This window comes from Mercenaria mercenaria, chromosome 12 (genome assembly GCF_021730395.1).
Source record: "Mercenaria mercenaria strain notata chromosome 12, MADL_Memer_1, whole genome shotgun sequence".
In the NCBI taxonomy this organism is placed as follows: Eukaryota; Metazoa; Mollusca; class Bivalvia; order Venerida; family Veneridae; genus Mercenaria; species Mercenaria mercenaria.
The window spans coordinates 78,217,346-78,239,418 of record NC_069372.1 but is presented as its reverse complement, the minus strand read 5'-3'; the positions used below and the strand labels follow the sequence as shown (position 1 = coordinate 78,239,418).

At 36.0% G+C, this 22,073-nt stretch overlaps 1 protein-coding gene across 5 annotated transcripts in view; it reads right to left on the bottom strand.

Annotated features, from left to right (window-relative positions):
• The window catches only part of LOC123533800 (guanylate-binding protein 1-like), a 65,921-nt gene that overhangs the window by 10,616 nt on the left and 33,232 nt on the right, over positions 1 to 22,073 (bottom strand). For 3 of the 5 annotated variants that reach the window (XM_053520402.1, XM_053520404.1, XM_053520403.1), the window contains 7 exons: positions 20,864 to 20,921; positions 20,481 to 20,535; positions 16,043 to 16,105; positions 15,491 to 15,559; positions 12,899 to 13,101; positions 12,233 to 12,360; positions 6,980 to 7,089 (listed from right to left, as the gene is read on the bottom strand). In XM_053520402.1, coding sequence (XP_053376377.1) covers positions 6,980 to 7,089; positions 12,233 to 12,360; positions 12,899 to 13,101; positions 15,491 to 15,559; positions 16,043 to 16,105; positions 20,481 to 20,535; positions 20,864 to 20,921 — 686 coding nt within the window. The remainder of the gene's footprint in view (positions 1 to 6,979; positions 7,090 to 12,232; positions 12,361 to 12,898; positions 13,102 to 15,490; positions 15,560 to 16,042; positions 16,106 to 20,480; positions 20,536 to 20,863; positions 20,922 to 22,073) is intronic. The other 2 variants (XM_053520405.1, XM_045315678.2) reach the window with 2 other exon arrangements.

Below are 22,073 nucleotides of genomic sequence, written 5' to 3'. Positions count from 1 at the left end.
CAGAAACTAATTTCAACACGAGAAGGTCAGCGCAGATTTGTACAGACAAAAGTAGACAGCATAACTGATGATTTGTCGCCACTTGAATTTATGTCGCTGATAGACTATTTGACAGAGGAAGCTGAGGCAATCAAAGGTTTGAATGAAAAGATAGTAAACTAGAGTGATGTCGCAGAAACTGAAAAACTGAAATTGTAGAAAGTGAAGAGTATTCATACGACTTAGATCTCACAATTCAGAAATTACGTGACACTTCTCGCAAGCACAGTCAAGACGTTACAAACAATAGTTTCGTGGATAAGGAAGAAAACGCAGCATTACCGCGTCATGCAGGTTCGAGTACTTTTTCTTCAACACAAGCTTCCGAAACTGACTTTTCCAACCTTTGATGGAGATCTTACCACCTGGCAAACTTTCTGGGACTCTTTTGAGTCATCGGTTCATCTGAATGCTTCGGATGTTCAGAAGTCCAACTATCGGAAATCTCTGGTTCAAGGTACAACTTCACGATGTATTGACGGATTTCCTTTGACGAATGCTAACTATTCCAAGGCAGTGGGTCTACTCAGAGAATGTTTCGGTAAGCCTCAGAAGATTATTCATACGTACATGCAGTCTTTGCTGGAACTTGCAAAACCTGACAACAGTGTGGTGAGTTAAGAATGTTTTTATGATAAAATGGAAACTTTTATTTGAGGTTTGGAATCCCTTGGACAATCACAAGAAGCATACGGTAGTTTACTTATACCAGTATGTTGGAAAATTATCTGGTGAGATCAAACGAAACATGGCACGTAAATATGGTAGTCAGAGTTGGAAGTTACAAGACTTGAGATTAGCTTTATCTAAAGAAATTTCTTTTCTGGAAGCAAGTGAAACAATGGAAGTGTCGGAAGCACACAAACCTACAGCGTTACTCTTTGCTGGAACCAGATCAAAGCCGAAACAACCCAGCAACAGACATAGAAACGATCATTACAAGAAAAATGACAAAAAAAGTGTGCCCCTTCTGTAACGATGAACATTCTCTAAACGAGTGCACAAATTTCTCGTCATACGAGTCGCGCATTGCTGTAGTGAAAAAAGAACATTTGTGTTTTAACTGTTTAACTGAAACATCAAGTATTGTCGTGCCGTTCCAGAAATAGATGTCGTCACATCATTCAAGTATCGGTGATAAACATTTCAAGTAATCTTCATTACATCCCGACGCTGCAAGTTTCACAGTACCAGCTACGCCCGACGTCGTATCCCAACTCGATACAGCAACTCTACATTCAACAACTAATTCCAGACCGGATATACTTCTCAAGACAGCTTTAGACCAGGTATGTACTTCCAGTGTTTCCTTAGTGACAAACATTCTTTTTGATGAGGGAGCTCAGCGTTCTTTTATTACTGAAGTGTTGGCAGAAAAGTTACATCTTCCCTAGACTGGAAGTGAGGTACTACATTTAGCCTCTTTCAATGATACCAGCCAGCAAGTTCGAAATATGACCAAGGGAACTATCTCCCTCTTATAACAGACGATAAAGAAAAAGTAGACATAGAAGTGTTGACTGTGCCAAAAACAGCTGTTCCGTTACGCAATGTAAATCAGAACGTTTCATCTCTACCATGTTTACGCGGCTTGAAACTTGCTCATTCAGTTACAAATGACAAAGTATTTGAGATATCGTTGCTGATTGGTGCATATTCTTATTGGAAAATAGTTCAAGACAGTGTTCCGAGGGAACGATCCAACTGCGGTACATTCAAGAATTGGATATCTTCTGTCAGGTCCGCTACCGGTATCCACATTCCAGCAACTTTCGGTTTCAGCACAAGGAAGACCCACGCACCATATGCTTAACGTTCTTACGTCACCAACAGACCCCTGTGATCTTGAGAGATTTTAGAGGCTTGAGTCTCTAGGAATTTCAAAAAAGGAAGACCCACGCACCATATGCTTAACGTTCTTACGTCACCAACAGACCCCTGTGATCTTGAGAGATTTTAGAGGCTTGAGTCTCTAGGAATTTCAAAACATGAAGAAAATAAGTCTACATCTACTTAGAGGATTACATGCGAGATTCTATAACCTATAGCAATGGACGTTATACAGCAAAACTACCTTGGAAAGATTATCATGAGACTTTATCCACTAATTATGACATAACGAGGAAACGTACTGAAAAGGTCATCAAGCGTCTACGTCAAGACCCACAAATCTTACAGAAGTATGGAGAAATTATCAAAGATCAGGAGACGAGAGGTTTTATTGAGATGGTTGATGAAACTATCGTACCACAACACCAGATACACTACATCCTGCACCACGGAGTTAAGAAAGATTATGTTACTACACCGATACGCATAGTAAATAACTGTCGTCACATGGCCAGTCCAGTCATAATGATTGTCTAAAATCGACCCCACCCGAGCTCATTGACATTACCCGCATCTTGATGCGTTCCGGTTACACAAGCACGCTGTATCTTCCGACATAGAAAAAGCCTTTCTCTAGATATAACTAGCAGAAAAAGAGAGAGATGTCACGAGGTTTTTATGGCTGAGCGATCCCAAAGATCCCAACAGTACTTTGTTCACATACAGGTTCAAGGCAATTCTTTTCGGCGCAACATGTTCCCAATTATTTTCTAAATTCGACACTCTTGAAACATCTAGAAAGCCACAGTGATGTATAGGTCAGTAACATTATGAAACGAGACTTGTATGTAGACAACATCCTGTCAAGTTTCGAAGATGAGAACCAGGCGCTAGCTTACTCCCAGGATGCGCGCGTTCTGCTGTCGTCTGATAACTTCAATCAACGCTCGTGGAATTCTATCAGTCAACGACTAAGAAATATGCTGATGTTTCAACCAACACATACACCAATCAGACCCATTACAACAAAACGTGAAATTCTGCAACAAGCGTCAAGATTGTATGATCCGCTAGGCCTGGTTAGTCTGGTTACGGTACGTTCTAAAATTATGTTACAACACATTTGGCAAGAGAAATTCGACTGGGATACTCAGTTACCATCTGACATACAACATAGATGGGAAAACCTTGTGAATGACTTGAATACCATATCCACAATCAAATACGGACGATGTTACTTTGAAATCCCTGCCGCAGACGAGAAATCCAAGAAAGGGGCAGACACTTTACCCCTCACCCTAAATGTGTTCGTAGACACAAGCTAGTCTTCATATGGAGCTGCAGCATACCTCTGCAAGGGACAATAATCATCACTTATCATGTCGAAGAATCGTGTAGCACCACTTAAGAAACTTACGCTACCACGACTAGAACTAATGGCAGCTACAGTTGGTGCTCGATTAGCGAACCACATACAGAAGATACTTCGGCACATAGGTATTTACCTCTGGTCAGATAGCCAAATCGTTTTATACAGGTTGGAAACAGTGTACCCTTACCACGATTTGTCCATACCAGAGTTAATAAAGTGAAAGAACTTACAAAGAACAGCAAATAAAAATACTGACCCGCCAACTCAAACCCCGCTGGTCTACTTACCAGAGGAATTACAGCTAAGCAATATGCAGAGAACGAAAGATGGCTGAATGGACCACCGTGGATAAACGACCCTTCAAATTGGCCTACATGGAGTACGAATGAATTTTCAGTACTCACAACTTTGCACGACACCTCCGGTGCTAATTCCACGACTGTACCTACGGAACCAGCGTTTACCCCCGGCATTCATCAAGTTATTGATATCAACAGATTCAGCACATACCAGAAGCTATTACGTGTAACAGCATATGTCATGAGATTTATACATAACTGCACACATTCTAGCAGACGACTCGAACCCTTGTCCTGCAGTAAACTTACACACGCAGAGAGAACATGGTTTATAATTCTGATATAGTTTTAAAATTCAATAGTAATTTAAAGACACTATTTCTAAACCCGTTTTTTATGGGGATATGGTTTACAAACTTCGTAAGATCTTGGGTCATGGTAATTTTCCAAATGTATTTGGTAAAATTATAAAACGTTTTATTAAAAGAGGTTACGACCCAACTGTTTTGAGACATACCGCATGTTTAGTGTTAAGCCCGTTTACAGTTGGACACTACGCTTCCCTCTTTGATTGTGTCTGACGGAAGAGGGGGAGGACTCTATGATAAGCAGTTTTTAAATCCTACCAGGACTGAACTGTTTTGATATCTGTGTTCTGGCCTGTTTCGTCGGGCCCTTAAGGGTGTTTCTCTTGTTGCTCTGTCTTCTGAAAAGGCATTGAGTACATACGTTTTTGGTTCTAAAGGTTTGCTTTTTATATATTTATACACGAGCTTTTTTGTGTTTTACATGCCATGCCTTTTTGTTTCCATTACGTGTGTTAGAGATTCACCTGGAGGGGATTACTTTTATTTACACTGTCCCGTGTCTTTGGAACATGGTGGGGGTAAGAGTGAGGTTTGGTGCGCATCATAAACCGGTTTAAGCTCCCCAGTGGTGTTTTTGCCACTGACCGTTCCAAGGCGGTGCCCCACTGTGTTCCTTTGTTTGCTCGTTTTGTCTTCATGTGTTGGCTTTGTGTATGTGTGTGTTTGTGGTGTGCACGTCTGCGTGCTGTGGGTTTCGTTTTGGGGAGGCTGCGCTTTTAGTACGTGGCATTCCCTGTTTGATATTTGTCTTTGTTTTTTATAAACTGTCAAACCATTACTAACCAGGAAGAAATTATCAACATGAGATCCAGTAAATCACAACGTGTCAAACAACTAAGATTATTCATCGACAATGATGGTGGAGTCCGCTGTGGAGGTAGAATTCACAACGCGCCGCTGGCCGAGAGTTCGAGATTTCCATACCTGTTACCATCAATGCATCCCTTGACCCATTTGATTGTTTTTGATTGCCACCAGAGAGTGCTACATGCGGGCGTTGATTCTACTATTACTTTAATTCGCCAGATCCCAGCCATTCGTCAATGTGTAAAGACAATCATTCGAAGATGTGTCACGTGCAGAAAGGTAACTGGGAAGTCATATGCATTCCCTGATCCACCTCCCTTACCCAGATGTAGAGTAGAAGATACAGTACCGTTCACACTAACAGGTGTCGACTTCACAGGCGCGCTATACGTCAGAAGTAAGTATCCTTTCTGCAAGCTTTTAAGAGATTCACCAGCCGGAAATTTTCTGCCACAGGTCATGATCTCCGACAACGCTTCAACATTCATGGCTGCTTCTAACTATATAAGACGTCTGTTCGAGTCACAGAAAGTACAGTCAAGGAACCACGTGGAAGTTCATACCCAAGCGCGCTCCATGGTTTGGCGGCTGGTGGGAGAGATTAATCGGGCCTACCAAGAAAGCACCGAAGAAGACTCTTGGTCGTTCTTACGTTAACTTCGACATGCTACAGACGGTAGTTACCGAAATAGAAGCCGTTATGAATGACTGGCCTCTAACATACGTCTCTTCCGGTATGAATTCAGAACCACTCACACCAGCACATCTTCAATATGGCAGACGCATTACAACATCACCGTATCACGACCCTAAAGATGAAACAGTCGCAAGTTCAATCCTTGGTGGTCACCGTGACATTAATAAACAAGCCAAGATCCAGATTAAGATGATAAAAGACTTCCGGAAACGATGGAGACACGAATATCTTACTGCTATCCGACAGCAACATCGTACATCAGGGCTGGACAAACAGTCCATAGCGGTAGGCGACGTTGTACAAGTTCATGATGAAGTTCCACGTGCACAGTGGAAGTTGGCAGTCATAGAAGAACTCGTACCCGGTAGAGATGGACCGGTTCGGTCAGCGAAAATTAGAACAGACAATGGTATTACTAATAGACCAATTATAGTAAAACTCTACCCTGTGGAAGTAACAAAACTGTAGATGTGATAAACATCATTCGTAACCAATGACACTGATACGATGTGAGAATGTTTTGATACAGTTGATTTAGACTAATTTAATACGAAGGATAACTCTTATTAGATTTCATACATTCTTGTGAAATAACGCGTATAAATCATAGTGACTTTAACTGGTATTTACATGATGCTAATACCTGAAATTATGCATGTGATATCAGAGACTTTACATTTGTTAACTTAAGCATTTAAATCATTATTCCTATCAGAGACTTACAATTTACACATTACATTACCATTATCTAACATTTCGCGCCCCCTACCCACCCCCTAGTATGTCCGCGAGATAGAAACGTTTAAAAGTATTATAGTGTTACGTCTTACCGCGTTTATGACGTCAACGTCACTTCCGACGTTACGATTTGTTGTTATTGTTCTGTATGCTATCAAGAGATTCAGAATACAGATGCGAACTGACACAACGCATTTATTGTTTCTAAGCTGGATCTTACTTACAGTAATTATTCATTTTGAAGTAATAGGAAGGTCTGCAGCTGTATATCTTCTTTAACAACTTTCTTCTAAGGTATTTCTAAAAACAAATATATCCTATAGTATACATTATTTGAATAATGCTTTTATATTACACAATTGTAACTACATTTGAAATTTTATGTATTTACAAACCAAGAGTCCGTACAGCAATGAAGTTATATGTATTTGGCACTACTGACATCTTGCATGTCGCGATGTGGTTTTAAGAGGTGATCCGTACTTTCGTTACTTTTGTTGTTTCCAGTCATTTCTAGACCTGTAAATTCATTCACTGATAATAGTGATCTACTTTAGCCGACACAGGATGTGGTAGGGATTATTGCTTATTGCATTACTTCTCATAGCGACAATCTTTCAGTCCAGTTCGCTATCTCTTTGGCAGCATTGTGTACTTACAAATGTTTTTTCTTATCAATTTAATTAAGAGAAAAAACAATGAAATGATCAAAATTACAGTAAAAAACAGAATACCTATAACTACATTTTATGCTGAATATGTTTTTCATTACGCAAAGTGTACCTTAGATTATTTATCATAATATTAAAAAGCATAAATGAAAGGATACGTTAGCTTGTTAACGGCATCTTGATCGAAGGCACCCTTCATATTATAAACAAGACAGTTGCACAGAAGTGTCGCCAGGGTGAAAATTTTGTTGTCGTGACTGGGGTCGCCCTGTCGTATAAAAAAATTGTATTATTCATTTAATAGCAGTCGTATATAGCACAACATCTTATTGGTATCCTAGATAACTTATGACAATGCTGATGACATTTTGGCGACAAAACATCTTTCGTGTGAGTGTATGTTTGCTCTTTGAATATGGTCATGGATATGTATGCCTACACTCAATGAGTTTATAAATGCCCCATCAATGCGTATGTAAAACTTGATGGAAGTATAGTTTTGTAAGAGATATTTATGAGATATTCATTATAAATAAGGTTGGTATATTTTCTTGCGAATCGAAGCGAAAATACCGCTCGTTAAGTGCATGTCCGGATAAGTTTTCTTCGGATATATAAATATTCGGATTTTGTCATTGGATAAATCGTTATACTGTTAAGAGGTAAATAAATTGGTTAGTTTGTTCAATGATAAAAGGGTGTATTGCTTTTTACGTTGTAACACGCGAACGTAAATGGTGATGTCAAAGACGGAACCCTAGAGCCGCAGCCTGTCCAGTTTAATTTTGGTCATTCTCACATACCCATATAATTGGGGTTCTCTTTAAAGCCTTTTTTACAAAATATTTTGAGGAACGCCAGCTTTTGAGAAGAATGAAAGTCAATACTGATTTTATAGTTAACATTCTGGCCTGATAAGATCCTGTAGCGAATAGAATGGGAAGGTCATTTTTCTACAGCAAGAGATAACCGCCATAATTCGGATACGTCCGTAACATCTCCGTAAGGAGTCGGAAACTAAAGGAAGTGGCTAATTGTACGGTCCCGTATGAATAGTGAAATAACTAGCCCGCAGGTAGCTAATCGTATGGCAATTTCATATTCCATTGTACTGAAGTCATTCAACTGATATAAGAGAGTTTGAGATTTCAACATTCGCCTTCGCCTTCAACGTCTCTTGCGAAGTTAACGTATGAAGTTGAAGTTCGATCAAAATTCCTTGAGATTTCAAACTTTAGAATGAACCTTACTTCTTTTAATCCGCCCATCAATTTATCCGTAATTATTGTACTGTTGTGACACTATGTAATACGGCTCGAAGCCCATAAACAGGATTTAACCTTCGTAAAGTCAATCAAAAAATACAACATATCATTCTGCGCATTTTACTGACTGTTAATATCTCATATTACAGAAGAGTACGCAATAAAGATAACTCATGTAATACAATGTCTAATCAAGATAAGACCGGAGTAGTTGTCTCCCTTTATATGTATGCACAATACTACAATTATGATCTTTTTTTTCGTGCATTTTGATATCAATTGTCCGAAAGGGCAGGACTTTTACAAGAGGTTTTAAAAATGAAAATTAAATAAAAGCATTTCAATTAATATAATCGTCGCATGGATATTAGGTTCAATTCAATGTATTTTGGGTAAAATTATTAGCCATACAAAACTTCATTATTCTTATACTTATTGATAGTCTTACGAATCAAATTTAGTCTAATTATTCATATAGATAATCGAATAACTTAATAAGCAGAAATCCTAAAACTAAGCTTTTTATTTCATAGTAATAAAGAGAAGTCTTTGCCTAACTTGATGTTACATGGAAAACTTTAGTAGCAACGTCTGATATAAATAAAATACACGCATATCGGTGACGTTTTACCCCTTATATATGAGAGACGTTGAAGGGGAAGGCGAAGTTTGAAATCTCAAACTCTCTATATTCTCAACCGATTTCTTTACTTCTTTAATCTTTAGTCGCACATAAACAAGAAGTGATTTGAAATATGAAAAAAGCTAATTTTATGTCCATGTGAAATATTGATGTCATCGTATGATATAAATAAAACAATGATGGTAAACGTTAATAATACAAAATGTCATCTATAGAAGTTCACATCATTGTTTGATCATCATATAATATGTTTTTACTGTTTCCTTCATATTTCGGTTGATAAGACTGGAAATAATTATTGACAATATTCGGAGAGTGTATGTCTGTATGTCTGTCTATCTATCCATCTATCTATATCTGTATCTTATGTATTATCTTACTTCATTATTCATTATTCATGCGGTAGAGCCGTATTCACTATCCATATATCATCACAGTATATCTGTACATTATGTATGGAGTTAAATCCGGATAAGTGTGAGGTATTAAGGATTACTCGAAAGAAAAAACCTATCATCTACAATTAAGCACACCATAATGTAGCACTAAAAACTAGAGACGCTGCTAAATACCTGGGCTTCACAATAAGTTAAGATCTCAGTTGGTCAAATTATATTGATAACATCACATCAAAAGCAAATATTTCACTTAGATTCATCAGAAGGCATGTCAAAACAAACAATAGAAAAGTAAAAGTAGCATCTTAAAACACCAATGTCCGCCCACATCTATGTAAAATGGAAATAACATTTTACATGTCTTCACTTGGTGCTGGCAGTGTTCCACAAAATTGGAGGACGGCTAGCGTTGCCACTGTAAGGGCCCACGAAGCAAAGCCAGCAATCACAGGCCTATTCTCTTACTTGCATTGCTTCCAACTGATGGAGCATGTTTTAGTATCAAATATTATGAATCATCTAGATAACAAAATGTGCTTGATTCCTTCCAACATGACCTCCGCTCAAAGCACATTTGTGAATCTCAGTTAATTAGTTTTAGTCAAGAATGTTTTATCACCTTGTAGCTAGTAAATAGACCTAATAGTAATGGATTCTAGCAAAGGGTTTGACTAAGTCGATCACAATTGTTTGGTCTACAAGCTATTTTCATTAGGTATAGACAGATAAAACATCCATGTAGATTAAATCTTTCCTTAAAAACGAACACAAAAGGTCACCAATCAGAGTATATCTGTGGTGTCATTGGTACCCCAAGGGTATGCCCTTTGACTTTGCCTTTTTCTAACATAACAGGGACCTGCCAGACTCACTTAAAAGCAGCGTAAGACTCCTTGCTGATGATACAGTAGTTTATCTCACTAAAAATATCATGCATGCTTGTGAGACTCTCCAGGAGGACCTCCATGAATTAGAACTTTGGAAAAAGACCTGATCCATGGAGTTTAATTCTGATAATGCGAAGTGAATAGGATATAAAAGAAAGAAAGAAAGAAAGAAAGAATGTAAGTAAGAAAGAAAGAAAGAAAGAAAAAATATTGATTTTCCCTATAAGCAACATATGCATGAATTTAAAACTATAAGAAAGGCTAAATATTCAGGCGAACCATCAGTGTAAGGACTTCAGCTGGAAATCTCTTTCAAATTGTTTAAAAAGTGCAAACAAGACCCTAAAATACATGAAAAGAAATGACTAAACAAATATTAAATATATAAAATTTAAGAAACTCCGTATAAAACATATGTTCACCCGTAACTGAAATATTGTTCAACTGTTCGGCATTCATGGGAACGAACAAAGTCTAACGTATGAAATTGAAAGAGTACGGCTGCAGCCTGATATGTTCAAATCAACTATATGACTGTAGATGAAGGATCACAGACATATTCAAGTTACTTATATTAATAAGTGGCAAACGTTAGAAACAAGGAGAAATTTCACATCCCTAATCATTTTATATAAAATCTATAATTCCATTGTTTTTGAAGATCACCAGTACCTACTAGAATCTAAAACATTAACTTTCACATTCCCTCCTCTCGCACCTATTACCACATGAACTTTTTTTCCTAGACCCATTAGACTCTGGAACAACCTACCACATCTTGTAAAATCTAGTGCTACTCTTAACGAGTTAAGGAGTGGCCTAGATTACTGATCTTCTGATCTTCTAAAATGTATGTCTTTATCATCTTTTAACCTGTAACTTGTAATATAGTAGTACTGATTTTAATATTGCACACTAATTTGTACTTTGAATAGCGGCTTTATCATCAAAGTGTCGAATATACAGTCGCCTCCCAGTCTTAGTCAGTTATTGACTGTGGGGACTATCATGCAGATGTTGATGAATTGGTTGTTCGTATGGGACCGTATAAAGAGCCACGCTAAATCTATTTTAAGAAACACAACAACAACATGTCTAGCACATTTGTTTCGCATTTTCTGGTATACTGCCTTTACCTTTACTGAACAAAAGGCGTAATTTGATAACATAAAAGTATTTTTTTATATATTCTACATTTATCCACCGTCTTTACAAAATCCTATCACGGCCAATCGACGTATTAAATTTTTTTGTCACGTGACACTGTCTTCGTTGAACTCACCATCCAAGTCAAACTAACGGGCGAATTTGTTCATTAGACTGTTTTCTACAAATCTACGAAGTTATTTGCTTTCTTTTAATGGTGATTTTGAACAGTTTTATAACTTTTAAATTAATGAAAGGATTTTTGATTTAATGAATGTCGGACAAAGTTGATATTATGTTGAACACGAGTTCGTTATCGACTTCAAAATGGCTGCACGTGAAAAAAGCGACAAGGGTCTCGCTTCAAATATCCTGAAGGGACCACCACATCGGGTCAGATTTTATGAAAACTAAAGGAATTTAAAATAACTGAATAAATGTTGCAAGAACGCAATAATTGTCAAATATAGAAGAGGCATTTTTATAGTCATTGAGTGTACATCAAATTATTGTTCAGAGTCTAAAGTGGTCTATGACTGAGCTCGGATTTCTCCTGATCAGATAGAACTATAGTTTCCTAATTCGAGTTTCAAAGTGTTATTACCTTTTTCATAGTAGACAAGGGGCTTTCTTTCTATTTTCTAGAATAAACTGGTTACCACCTTATAGACCAAACTTTAGTCTACCATATTATGGACTCCAATCAGATCCCTTTCATTCTTTTATCAATCAAATCGCTGATAACAACAATCACATCAAACTGTTTGATCTGACACAAGAAAACTCTGAAAATATTTCGTCCATCCTCTAATAACGTAAAATACTAGTATACCAATGAACTCTTCTTGAAATATATACGGTTATTCCTGACCAGAGTTAGACAGAAGAGAACCCCATATGGATATTGATGTGGGTTCCACTCAAAACATTCGTTTCAATATACAGGGTCAAGCAATTAAATAGTAGACAGTGATGTTCGAATCTCTAGTACACATTTTGGCAAAGTGATTCTCGTTAGTGTTATTCTTAAAACGACTGTTTTTCTACTAGTTATATTTAAAAGAGATCATACCTTGTCAACGTCTCCAAGTCCTTCGGTATCCAGCAGTAGCAAAACTGTGTTTTGCATTTCAGGATGGATTTTACACCAAACCCAAATGCCTTTTGTTGTTGATTCGATAGTATCTCCCAAGGCAAATCCTTTATAAAATAGAAATCGTTGAAAACGATTTGTGATAGGTAAATCAAGGTGTAAGTTAACTTGCAGCATATTATGGTTTCGTGTGAAAATGCCGATGTTGCATTACCTATGTTACTTTATATATGCACTAAAACGGAAGACCGACATGTGATGATTGGGATACATATAAATTGTTCTTAGTATATATATTGAGAAAATACTGTATTTTTAATGAACTTGAAAAATCTACACGGTATGAATGCATCGTATTTTCGTGCAATGCACTTTTCAGTGTTCGTATTGTTTCTTAATTTTCGGTAAATGTATCACCATAAACAATCTTAACGTGTATAGTATGTGTACAAAGTGGATCGATATCTCAAGCAAGGCTTTCTCAAGATGATAGAGCACAACACTGAGCTAGGTTGGTTGCAATCTATCTCATCCATCTCTTTATCTCATAAAAATAGACATTTATTTTCATATACTGTTATCATATGTAAAATGGGATCATCGATGCAAAGTATAAAATACTTTTATTTTATAGGAAACGTGTACCTTTAGTTGACTCAGCCAAGCGGTTCATGAGATAAGATTTTCCAGTTCTGTAAAGACCAACAACAGACACAATTACCAATGGCCAGTCGATTTTTTCTATCTGCTCAATGGTCCCCATTTCCAGCTTTAACACATTTGATGCATCCGCACTTATAAGACACAAAGGCCGTCGGAATACCTCCAGGTCGTTAGGGTTCCAGCCACTGTAACAGTGAATTTGTTGTTAAATTTATTCAGAAACGTGCAGTTGAATTGACATAACATACAGAAGAGATATGGAATAAGAGCAATTATTTCATGTATCCTGTAATTTTCTACCAAACAATATGTTAGAGATTCACCTGGCGGGATTTTACTTTTATTTACACAGTCCGGTGACTTTGGTTTAAGCTCCACAATGGTGTTTTGCCATTGACCGTTCCAGACGGTGTCCTACTGTGTTCCTTTACTTGTTTGTTTTGTTCTTGTTTGTTTTCTTTGCGTGCGTGCATGCGTGCGTGCGTGTGTATGTGTGTGCCCATCTGCCTGCTGTGGGTATCGTTTTGGGAGGCTGCGTTTTTGGAACGTTGCATTCCCTGTTTGATATTTATCCTCGTTTTTTCTGCTCACAACTACAGATGCAATAAACCTTTTATCGAAAACTAAGTGAAAAAAGAATAAACGTGATTTTTTTGTGTAGAATGACGTCATTGCGGAATTTCCTGCTGTTGACAAATTGGCGGTATCCGCTAAAAATACACAACAAACGGGTCTTATATTCGAAGAAACGCACAGGGTGTTTGAAAACGGTTAAATTTTGCTAACATTGTTGGTGAAATGAAACGAGGTCCTGGGGCTTATTTGTGCGTTGTGTGCACGACGGAAGACTGTAGTAACGTTAATCATGAACTATATGGAAAGACACACAGGAACAAAAATACAGGGATGCCATTTTATGCCCCCGAAGGGAGGCATATTAGTTTTTCAACTGTCCGTCCGTTCGTTCGTTAGTTCGTTAGTTCGTCACAACGTTAACTTTTTGCATGAAGGCACTTTACTCGCGAACCACTGCACCCAGGACCTTCAAACTTCACATGCTGATAGTACTTATTGAGTACACGACCCCTACTGACTTTAGGGTCACCAGGTCATAGGTCAAGGTCACCAGGTCAAAGGTCAAGGCGCTGCGGGGGCATTTGTCACCATTAGTGCCAGCTCTTTTTTTTTTTGGTTCCAACACCAAACTTCGAACCGGTAACTGGTGGAATCTGTAAAGCACTGTTGCTTTTCTGGTCAGTAAATATAGAATTTCGCAGCATACGGATCAAATTGTACGTAGAACAACTATTCAGTGCTGTGTACAATCGGTTCTGTGCAGGTTTAAGCATACCCAAAGAAAAATGTTCCCAAAGTAACATTTAATCTCTGGGTCAGTGTCATTTCATTATCTATCATATGAATTTACTTAGGCATGGTTTCATTACCCTGCAGTTAACCTCCTACTTTCGGTATATACAAAGTAAACAAAAATAAGTTTTTAGAATAACATATCATATTTTTATATTTCTTATTTCAATGATGATTGAAACTTTAGGTGGACCAGTAAGGGTTTATTACTTTTCTCCACATTAAACATTAAACATAACAATAATAGGAATTAAATACGCATTGAAAAACGCGGGAAATGTGGTGCAATCTTTTGCAAAATCGTCAGGTGTAAACTTTGCGTGAAAGTTTGTAAGACTTTAAGAAATTATTTTATAATAAAGAAAGCTAAATATTTTAATTGACATGCCGTGAATGGATGCCAAGCCTGCTGGTTTGCTGTCTGGTTAAAAAAAGTTCAAATTTGATTATACTTTCAGTGATTGTATCAAGTAAAATATTGTTTACTGCATTCGTAAGTGTTTGATTTGTAACCAAAAAAGACGTCTTTTTAACTTTTTTTGTTGGTAAAAATCACTCAAAGGTTGCATTTCATATGATTTGGAATCAATTAATAATAATCCGTTAAAGGTTTGAAATTATGCCTCCTTAGATGAAACTTTTATGAACAAGGTTGTTAGATAACACGCAATTTGAAAGACCTAAATATGTTAGATTTCTGTCATGTTTCAATTTGCAAACATTAAAAACTGACTATTTTCTTTGGGGTTTATGTACTGTCTCTACCATATATAATACTCGCATATACATATGATTAGACTGTCTTCCCTTGAATGTTGAAATATTAATCTACTACAAAAAGCCAAGATGGCGAAACAAATAAATATGATAATTATCATTCTCGAAATATTACTTCCAAGAAAAGTTTGTTTTGTTATCACTCTTTATTATTGTATTCAGTTAATATTGGAATTTATCTAATATATTAATAATTAAGTCAGCACTGAGCTAGTTTATTTCAATATGCAAATAAATTTAAACAAAGACTACTTTCGATTTTACCAGGAACCTGCCTCAACTCAACACTCAACACACTGTTATAGAGTCTTTACTGGCTAATGATCATCACAGATAAACACAGAAAAATAGAAAAGAATTTCATCGCTTTTCATTTGTTTGTATGAAAAGAACTTGTTAATCAATAGGCATTCTACCCTTTATACATACCTGCTTTTTCTAATGGATACCTCTTCTATTCTAAGACGCAGTTCATCATCATATTTCTGGCTGTACCTGCTTTTAAGAAAATAATGTAATGAATTAATTTAGAATGTTTTCCAAATCGGTGATATAAAAACAGTTAGGCACTTGTTATATTTAAGAAATAATTTATAGCAAAAGAGTGCTTTAACACTATTTATGCACGATGGGTGGTAATACGTCGGGCGTAATAATTTCACGAGGGCGCAGCCCGAGTGAAATTATTTGAACGACGTATTACCGCCCGAGTGTATAAATAGTGTTAAAACACGCTTGTGCTATAAATTATTTCGAATCTAATATGCCCTTAATCTAACAGTTAATAAAATATCATAGCGCTCTTTCTTGGTCGCAACAAAAAAACATTGACGTCACCGCACGTTAACGTGACGTCATTCTAGCGTAAGAGTGTTTTAACTGAGGCAAGCATATTACAATAGTTGATATTCGTGTAATGTAGCTATTACTAATATCTGGTAAGTAAAATATGTTTTGCAGAAACAGATTAGTTGAATTTACCTTCTATCTGTTGTTGGTGACATTCTCCCCGAACTTGTTTGGATAATCGTTGGTGAAGGTGATCTAGGTATGAAATCAAAACGAGATATTTGTTACATTTGATGGTACATGTATCTTGTAAAATGATCACTAGCGATAAATGAAAGAAACATCAAAAGGAAACAAAGTTTCGGCTAGGCAGCAGTAGATACATCACAGAGTTTATGGGACAACATGTTAACATCAAATCACAATAATTCAGTTCAGTTTAATTCAGCTTATGCTACACAAAAACGGAAGAGGTTATTATGTACACTGACTTGGGATCAAAAGACAGGCCATGAAACCTTCTGGGCTTTAATTTTTATTAGATTCAAAAATGGCATTAGTCTGGAATTTTAATTGAACTTACAAGGACTATACGAAGCTTTTTACATAAGCAGAAGCGGTGCCTATTATTAAAAATAAAGAAGACGTTATGCTACATTAACAAAACAATGACAGTCTGGCTTAACTCGTGTAAAATTTGAGGGTTTGTTAACTGAATGTGCTCGCGTTTAAGGTAAGTAAAATAATCATCACCACTTTACCTGAATAAATAGAGGACACTCGAGCTTTTGGCAATATGCTTTTTGTTTTCAATGAGTGGTATGAAAAAAATTATATTAAGAGTGAAATATGTTGTTGTTGCTTTTTTTTTCATTCCATGAGATGAAATTACTTTTTCTGTTATTTCTTTTAACACAAATTGAACGATGAATGATCCTTTCAGCCGAAATTTAGTTTCATTTTAGAAATAAACGGAATGTATCCGCAAAAACATTAAATATGAAAGTGTAGTACAAATCGCAGTTCCCGGTCACTGGCGCCAGACCAGAAAGGAAATGCCTCTGTAGATGTTATACCCTACCCCTAGGTATTCTATAAGAACCATGGTCATGAACGGGAAAATATACTAACCCGTTTCAATCGTACATTTCTCAACTTTAATGCGCGGTTCGGTGAATGGGTACCTAGTATATTGAACAAGCGATAATTTATCTTCCATCGTGCACCAGTCTCATTGTCTCAACATTCCTTATTGCTGAGATTATCAACATATTTTATGCTTTCGTCAACGTTACAGAAAAGAACTTGCGTAACCTTCCCTAATAAATATCCGGTCTAGAGGTCACGGCAGTGTTCGCATGTTTGGCAAAATGTAAACAAACAAAAAACAGAATTTAAAAAAGTCACAATTGTACACTAAAACTCGAAAAGATGGATGAAATTCATCTTGAATATGATCTTATATTTGAAATCGTACATTGGTCTGTATCTGTTCTGTTTATTATTCCTTATCTTGAGAAGGAATATCTTAAATCAATAAGTCACACTTAACTGAGCTACTGATGTCGAAAGCTGTTGTAATTTCAAGCTGGCCAATTCCGTGACCTTAGAAATAACCTCTGACGTTAAACTATTCTTTCTCAATTTAGGCGACTCCATGGATTACACAATACTAAACCTGAGGATGATTAATTGATTCTTTTATTTCCCCCTGAACATAACATATGTACATTCACCAGAAAGACATATATCAGCAAATCTTATTGTTACCTTCAAATGCATGGTTAACATGTGAAAACAAACCCCATCGTGACCCTCTAATTATGTGCAACGCGTTGAATCATAATAGATTGACCAGGGCAATGTCTTATTGCCGTATTTACTCTACAGAAGGAGGTAACAGATTTAATTTGTTGTTGGATTTAACAATTTATGTTAAATAACTGGCGTAAATACTTACCTGATATTTTTGGCAGTATAAAACAGACATTGCAACCAAAATTTTACAAGATGGTCATTTTATAGTTATATAGATGTGCCCTAGAAGAAACTTTTGGTATGCTTTAACTTGTATTATTCATTTTGCACATTTATACTACATTTTCATGTTTCAGCGAACACGTGTAGTAAAATGACGATTGACATACATTTTCACATTAGCCAATCAGAATGGTTTTGTAATCTGGAACGGAACTTCAACAGAGAAGTTCAAGCAAGTTTTTTGTGTAACGTTGAAATAACTATAAACTACGTGTTGTTTTTCTAAGATAAGATGTATTGAAGAGATGTGACCGATACTCAATGAAAGATAAATAAGTACCACTTGTTTTATATCCATAGTACACATTTACCGAACTGCGTGTTTTAGGTATAAAATGCGCGATTAAAACGGGTTAGTATATTTTCCCGTTTATGACCATGGTTCTTATAGAATACCTAGGGGTATGGTATAACATGTACAGAGGCATTTTCTTTCTGTTCTGGTACCAGTGTTCCCGGTAGTTTCGGCAAGTTTCAAGTTTCAACTTTATTCATAAGAAAATGACCCCTAACCGGGTTGTGTGCATACATGTTACACAAATATAATATAAAAAGTGTACAAGACTGAGCAATCGATATTATTACGAATGGCTATACACAGCTGCCAAAAAACATTACCATAGGTTATTTTGAAGTGCAAATCGAGCAATCTTTACATGCTGTCTACAATCCCAATATAGGGATGTAACGTAATAAGAAGTATTTAATGCGATGACTAGATGATAATTGCCGTGTATTCGTACATATACATTGAACCGGTTAGAATGTACCATAGGAAGGTTGCAATCACTGTAAATTTAATATTTTGACTTGAAAATGTTGGCTTTACTATCCGTAACATTTTATTTCGCTTCAAATGAAACCAATAAAGTCTATTACAATATCTGCAAAACAATGTCCAAGAAAACTATTTATGATAGTCTCTGAAAAACATCAAAAATAACGAAAATATGGCTTGCTGCAGTAAAAAATAAATACAATGAAAATATGAATTATATTTCATCAATATTTCTCAGTATTTTATTAGTCAAGGTAGTATTTAATAAAAGAATTTAATAAAAGACCTTAATGCCATATTGTATGCATTTAAATTGACACAAAAAGACAGATCAGTGAAACTACTTGACAGATCCTCAGATATATTAGAAACATGTTTCGTGTCCAAAGTAATCAATCAAGTTTGTTTTGCAGAATGAGTGACGGGACATCATTAGTCGAGTAAAATCACAACTATTTCGACGATTTGTTTGAAATCTCGTTTCTTGGTTTTGATTTCATTTCCGAAAGGAAGCCATCTAGCCGGTATACAGAGGATTGTTGTTATGGACATGTGTCCACTCATCCAAAATCGATACCCGAAAGGAACCTCAGGGATAGTCGATGAATAGCCTTATAGCTGGATATGCGTAATATAATTCTATTACCCAACATATTCAAACCAAACAAACAAGCAAAGCACAATAAGTCATTAATTGTGAAGTATATGGATATATATGAATAAAGGTGTTTGAATCATGTGATGATCAACTGAGCCTTGCGTTCCATTACATATGCTTTAGAGGTGAATAACGATATATATACATAACTCAGTTTTGCTTAACATATCAGTTAACGAACCAGAATGATACAAGACAAGCTATTGTTCACCTTGCTTCAGAAGTGGGTGACGTTCCTTCAGGTTAAGATCAGCATCATAGAATGTACAGAAACAAACCTCACGAGTGAAATATTAGTAAAAGCTTGTAGCTTACGCCTCAATTTAGTTCTTAGAAATCACTTAAACACCGAAATATTTTGAAAATACAGTTCGTCTTACAACTGCTTGAATGTATTTTTTAATTGCGACATTTTTCAAAATCAAGGCACGTTGAATGTGATTTTGATACAAATTGCGTGAAGTAAAACTATACCGATTTTTGTTCTTTTTTGTTTATTGAAAAGTGAGTGCTTGAGCCGATCAAATGCCATCTGTACTGAAACAATTGCACTAAGATGTCGGACACAAAGATATCTGATTTTCAAATCAAACATACGGGCTCTTATTTTTGTACTTGTCGGAGCGAGCAATAACTACAACGCATTTACCTACTTCTCTATCATATATTCTAAATGAGAAAAAAAAATACTTTGTATTTCTGTGAATGACACAAATTTGTTCCATACATTTTTTATATCCTTGTTAGCTCTGACGTGCTATGTTCTCTAGTAATATATTCTTTGAACCGAAAGTCATTGCACTTCCTTTTTATAAGTTTTTATGTTATCTAAATTTCTAGAAATCTTGAACGATTGATTAATAATTTCATCATTTTCAATGTAAAACATTATAGAGCAATTTGCATGATCAACATTTCAATCAGTATGTGCTATATCATGTATTTACACACTTTGAAATCGTTTAATTACATGGGCACACAGTTTTATGGTTTTGGCCAAATCAGCTATTTTTTTGGATATGAATGTTGAAGATCAAACTTTAAATGTTATCTGTGCGTTGGGATTTGATTTCGTATAATAGAGCAATCGCGCAAACCAGTATACCTAAATAAATATTTATGAGTTCCCAGTACCCCACTAATATGGTTCAAACCTTTCAGTTCCTTGTCCTGATGGTCCTGGCGCGGTTGCTTGGCTCGCAGTTGTAACTGAATGTAATAGACATTGAAACATTTCTGTATAAAATTGAATTAAAATGCGATTTAAATTTATTATGATTCTTTCTGTTTTGTTTGTTTGGCATGGAATAAATAAATAGATTGCAAAAGATAATTTACGTAGGTAAATTTCAAGATTAATTAATGCTCCAGATTGGAAGAAAAACGTTATTTCATATTGTAATACAAGTATCAGTATGATAACGTTAACATTCTAAACAAGCAATTGTAAAATATTCTATGCAATGAGACATGTATGTCTGTTTACATTCCTAAGGCTGCATATATAATTGATTGAGTAAAACAAAAATTACACTACCTGCCTTTGGTGCAGTCTTTCCTCTTCGTACAGGTCCTGTGCTACTCGTCTGCGAGGACTATTGACAAATATATCAAAAGATACAACAACAATTTCATGTTTGCATGCAATGCAATAGTTTCGCGGACAATTCCTGAAGTGTTTCAAAAACAAAATTCCATTGCACATACCGACACATTCGTTTGAATTAAACACAACCTAACCTGGGGGATCCACGAACCTCGGGATCCGTAGGTAGGCATTTTGTTAACCCAACAGCAAAATTGTCAGAAATGACCTATGAACCTACTATTAACTACTAAGGCACTTCTCTCCCTTTACATCTCAGAGCTCACTAGTGATACTCCATGTTCCCCGCATGTGTCCGCCAAACTTTGTTTGACACCATAAGAATAAACCTAATCTATGGGAGAAAAGAACAATGTCATCACCGGGAATCAAATCTCGACCTCATGATCTGTAGGCGAACACTATAACCTCGTCGTTAACGAGTTAATTCAACAGCAAGGCTGTCGGAAGTGGCCTATTAATCTACCTTCATTAAAGAATGTTTCATAATTTTAGTCATTAACTTATATTTGATAATAATTGTTGACTTAACTTATCAGATGCATGGTCGGTATTTGTTTTTCAGAAAATATATAATGTCATAACATTGCTGATTTTGACAGATTGCCACAGTACGATAATAAAATCACCAATTAACTTAAAGAAGTTATCAAAAATTGTATTGAATAACTTTCGATATTTGATATGATAATCTAGGCGTTGAATTAAACATGACAACTGTCACTTAAGTTTCGGATACGTACTCTTTATGTAACTGTATTATATAATTATTGCATTCCGGAGAGGGTATGGAAAATGTGCATTCCTAGATATTTTTGATATATAAAAAACAACCGAGGCGTCTTTATTAATATTTTATATCTTCTCTCTCAGGAATGAAATGTTATATTGCATTATACCGAAACAAAAAATATGAAGGGTTTAAACCAACACGGGTTTATAATTTATTGAAATGATCATTTGTTTTAATAACAATCTTGTCTTGGCGTTTTACAAGTAAATAACAATAAGCGCATAATGAAGTTTGATCGTTTAAAAGTACCAAATCACAAAACGGGACTTATGCAAAAAAAAAAGAAATCATTAGTGTAATAAAATAAAAATAGTGATTTTGCGCATTGGATATTAAATTATTGGTGAA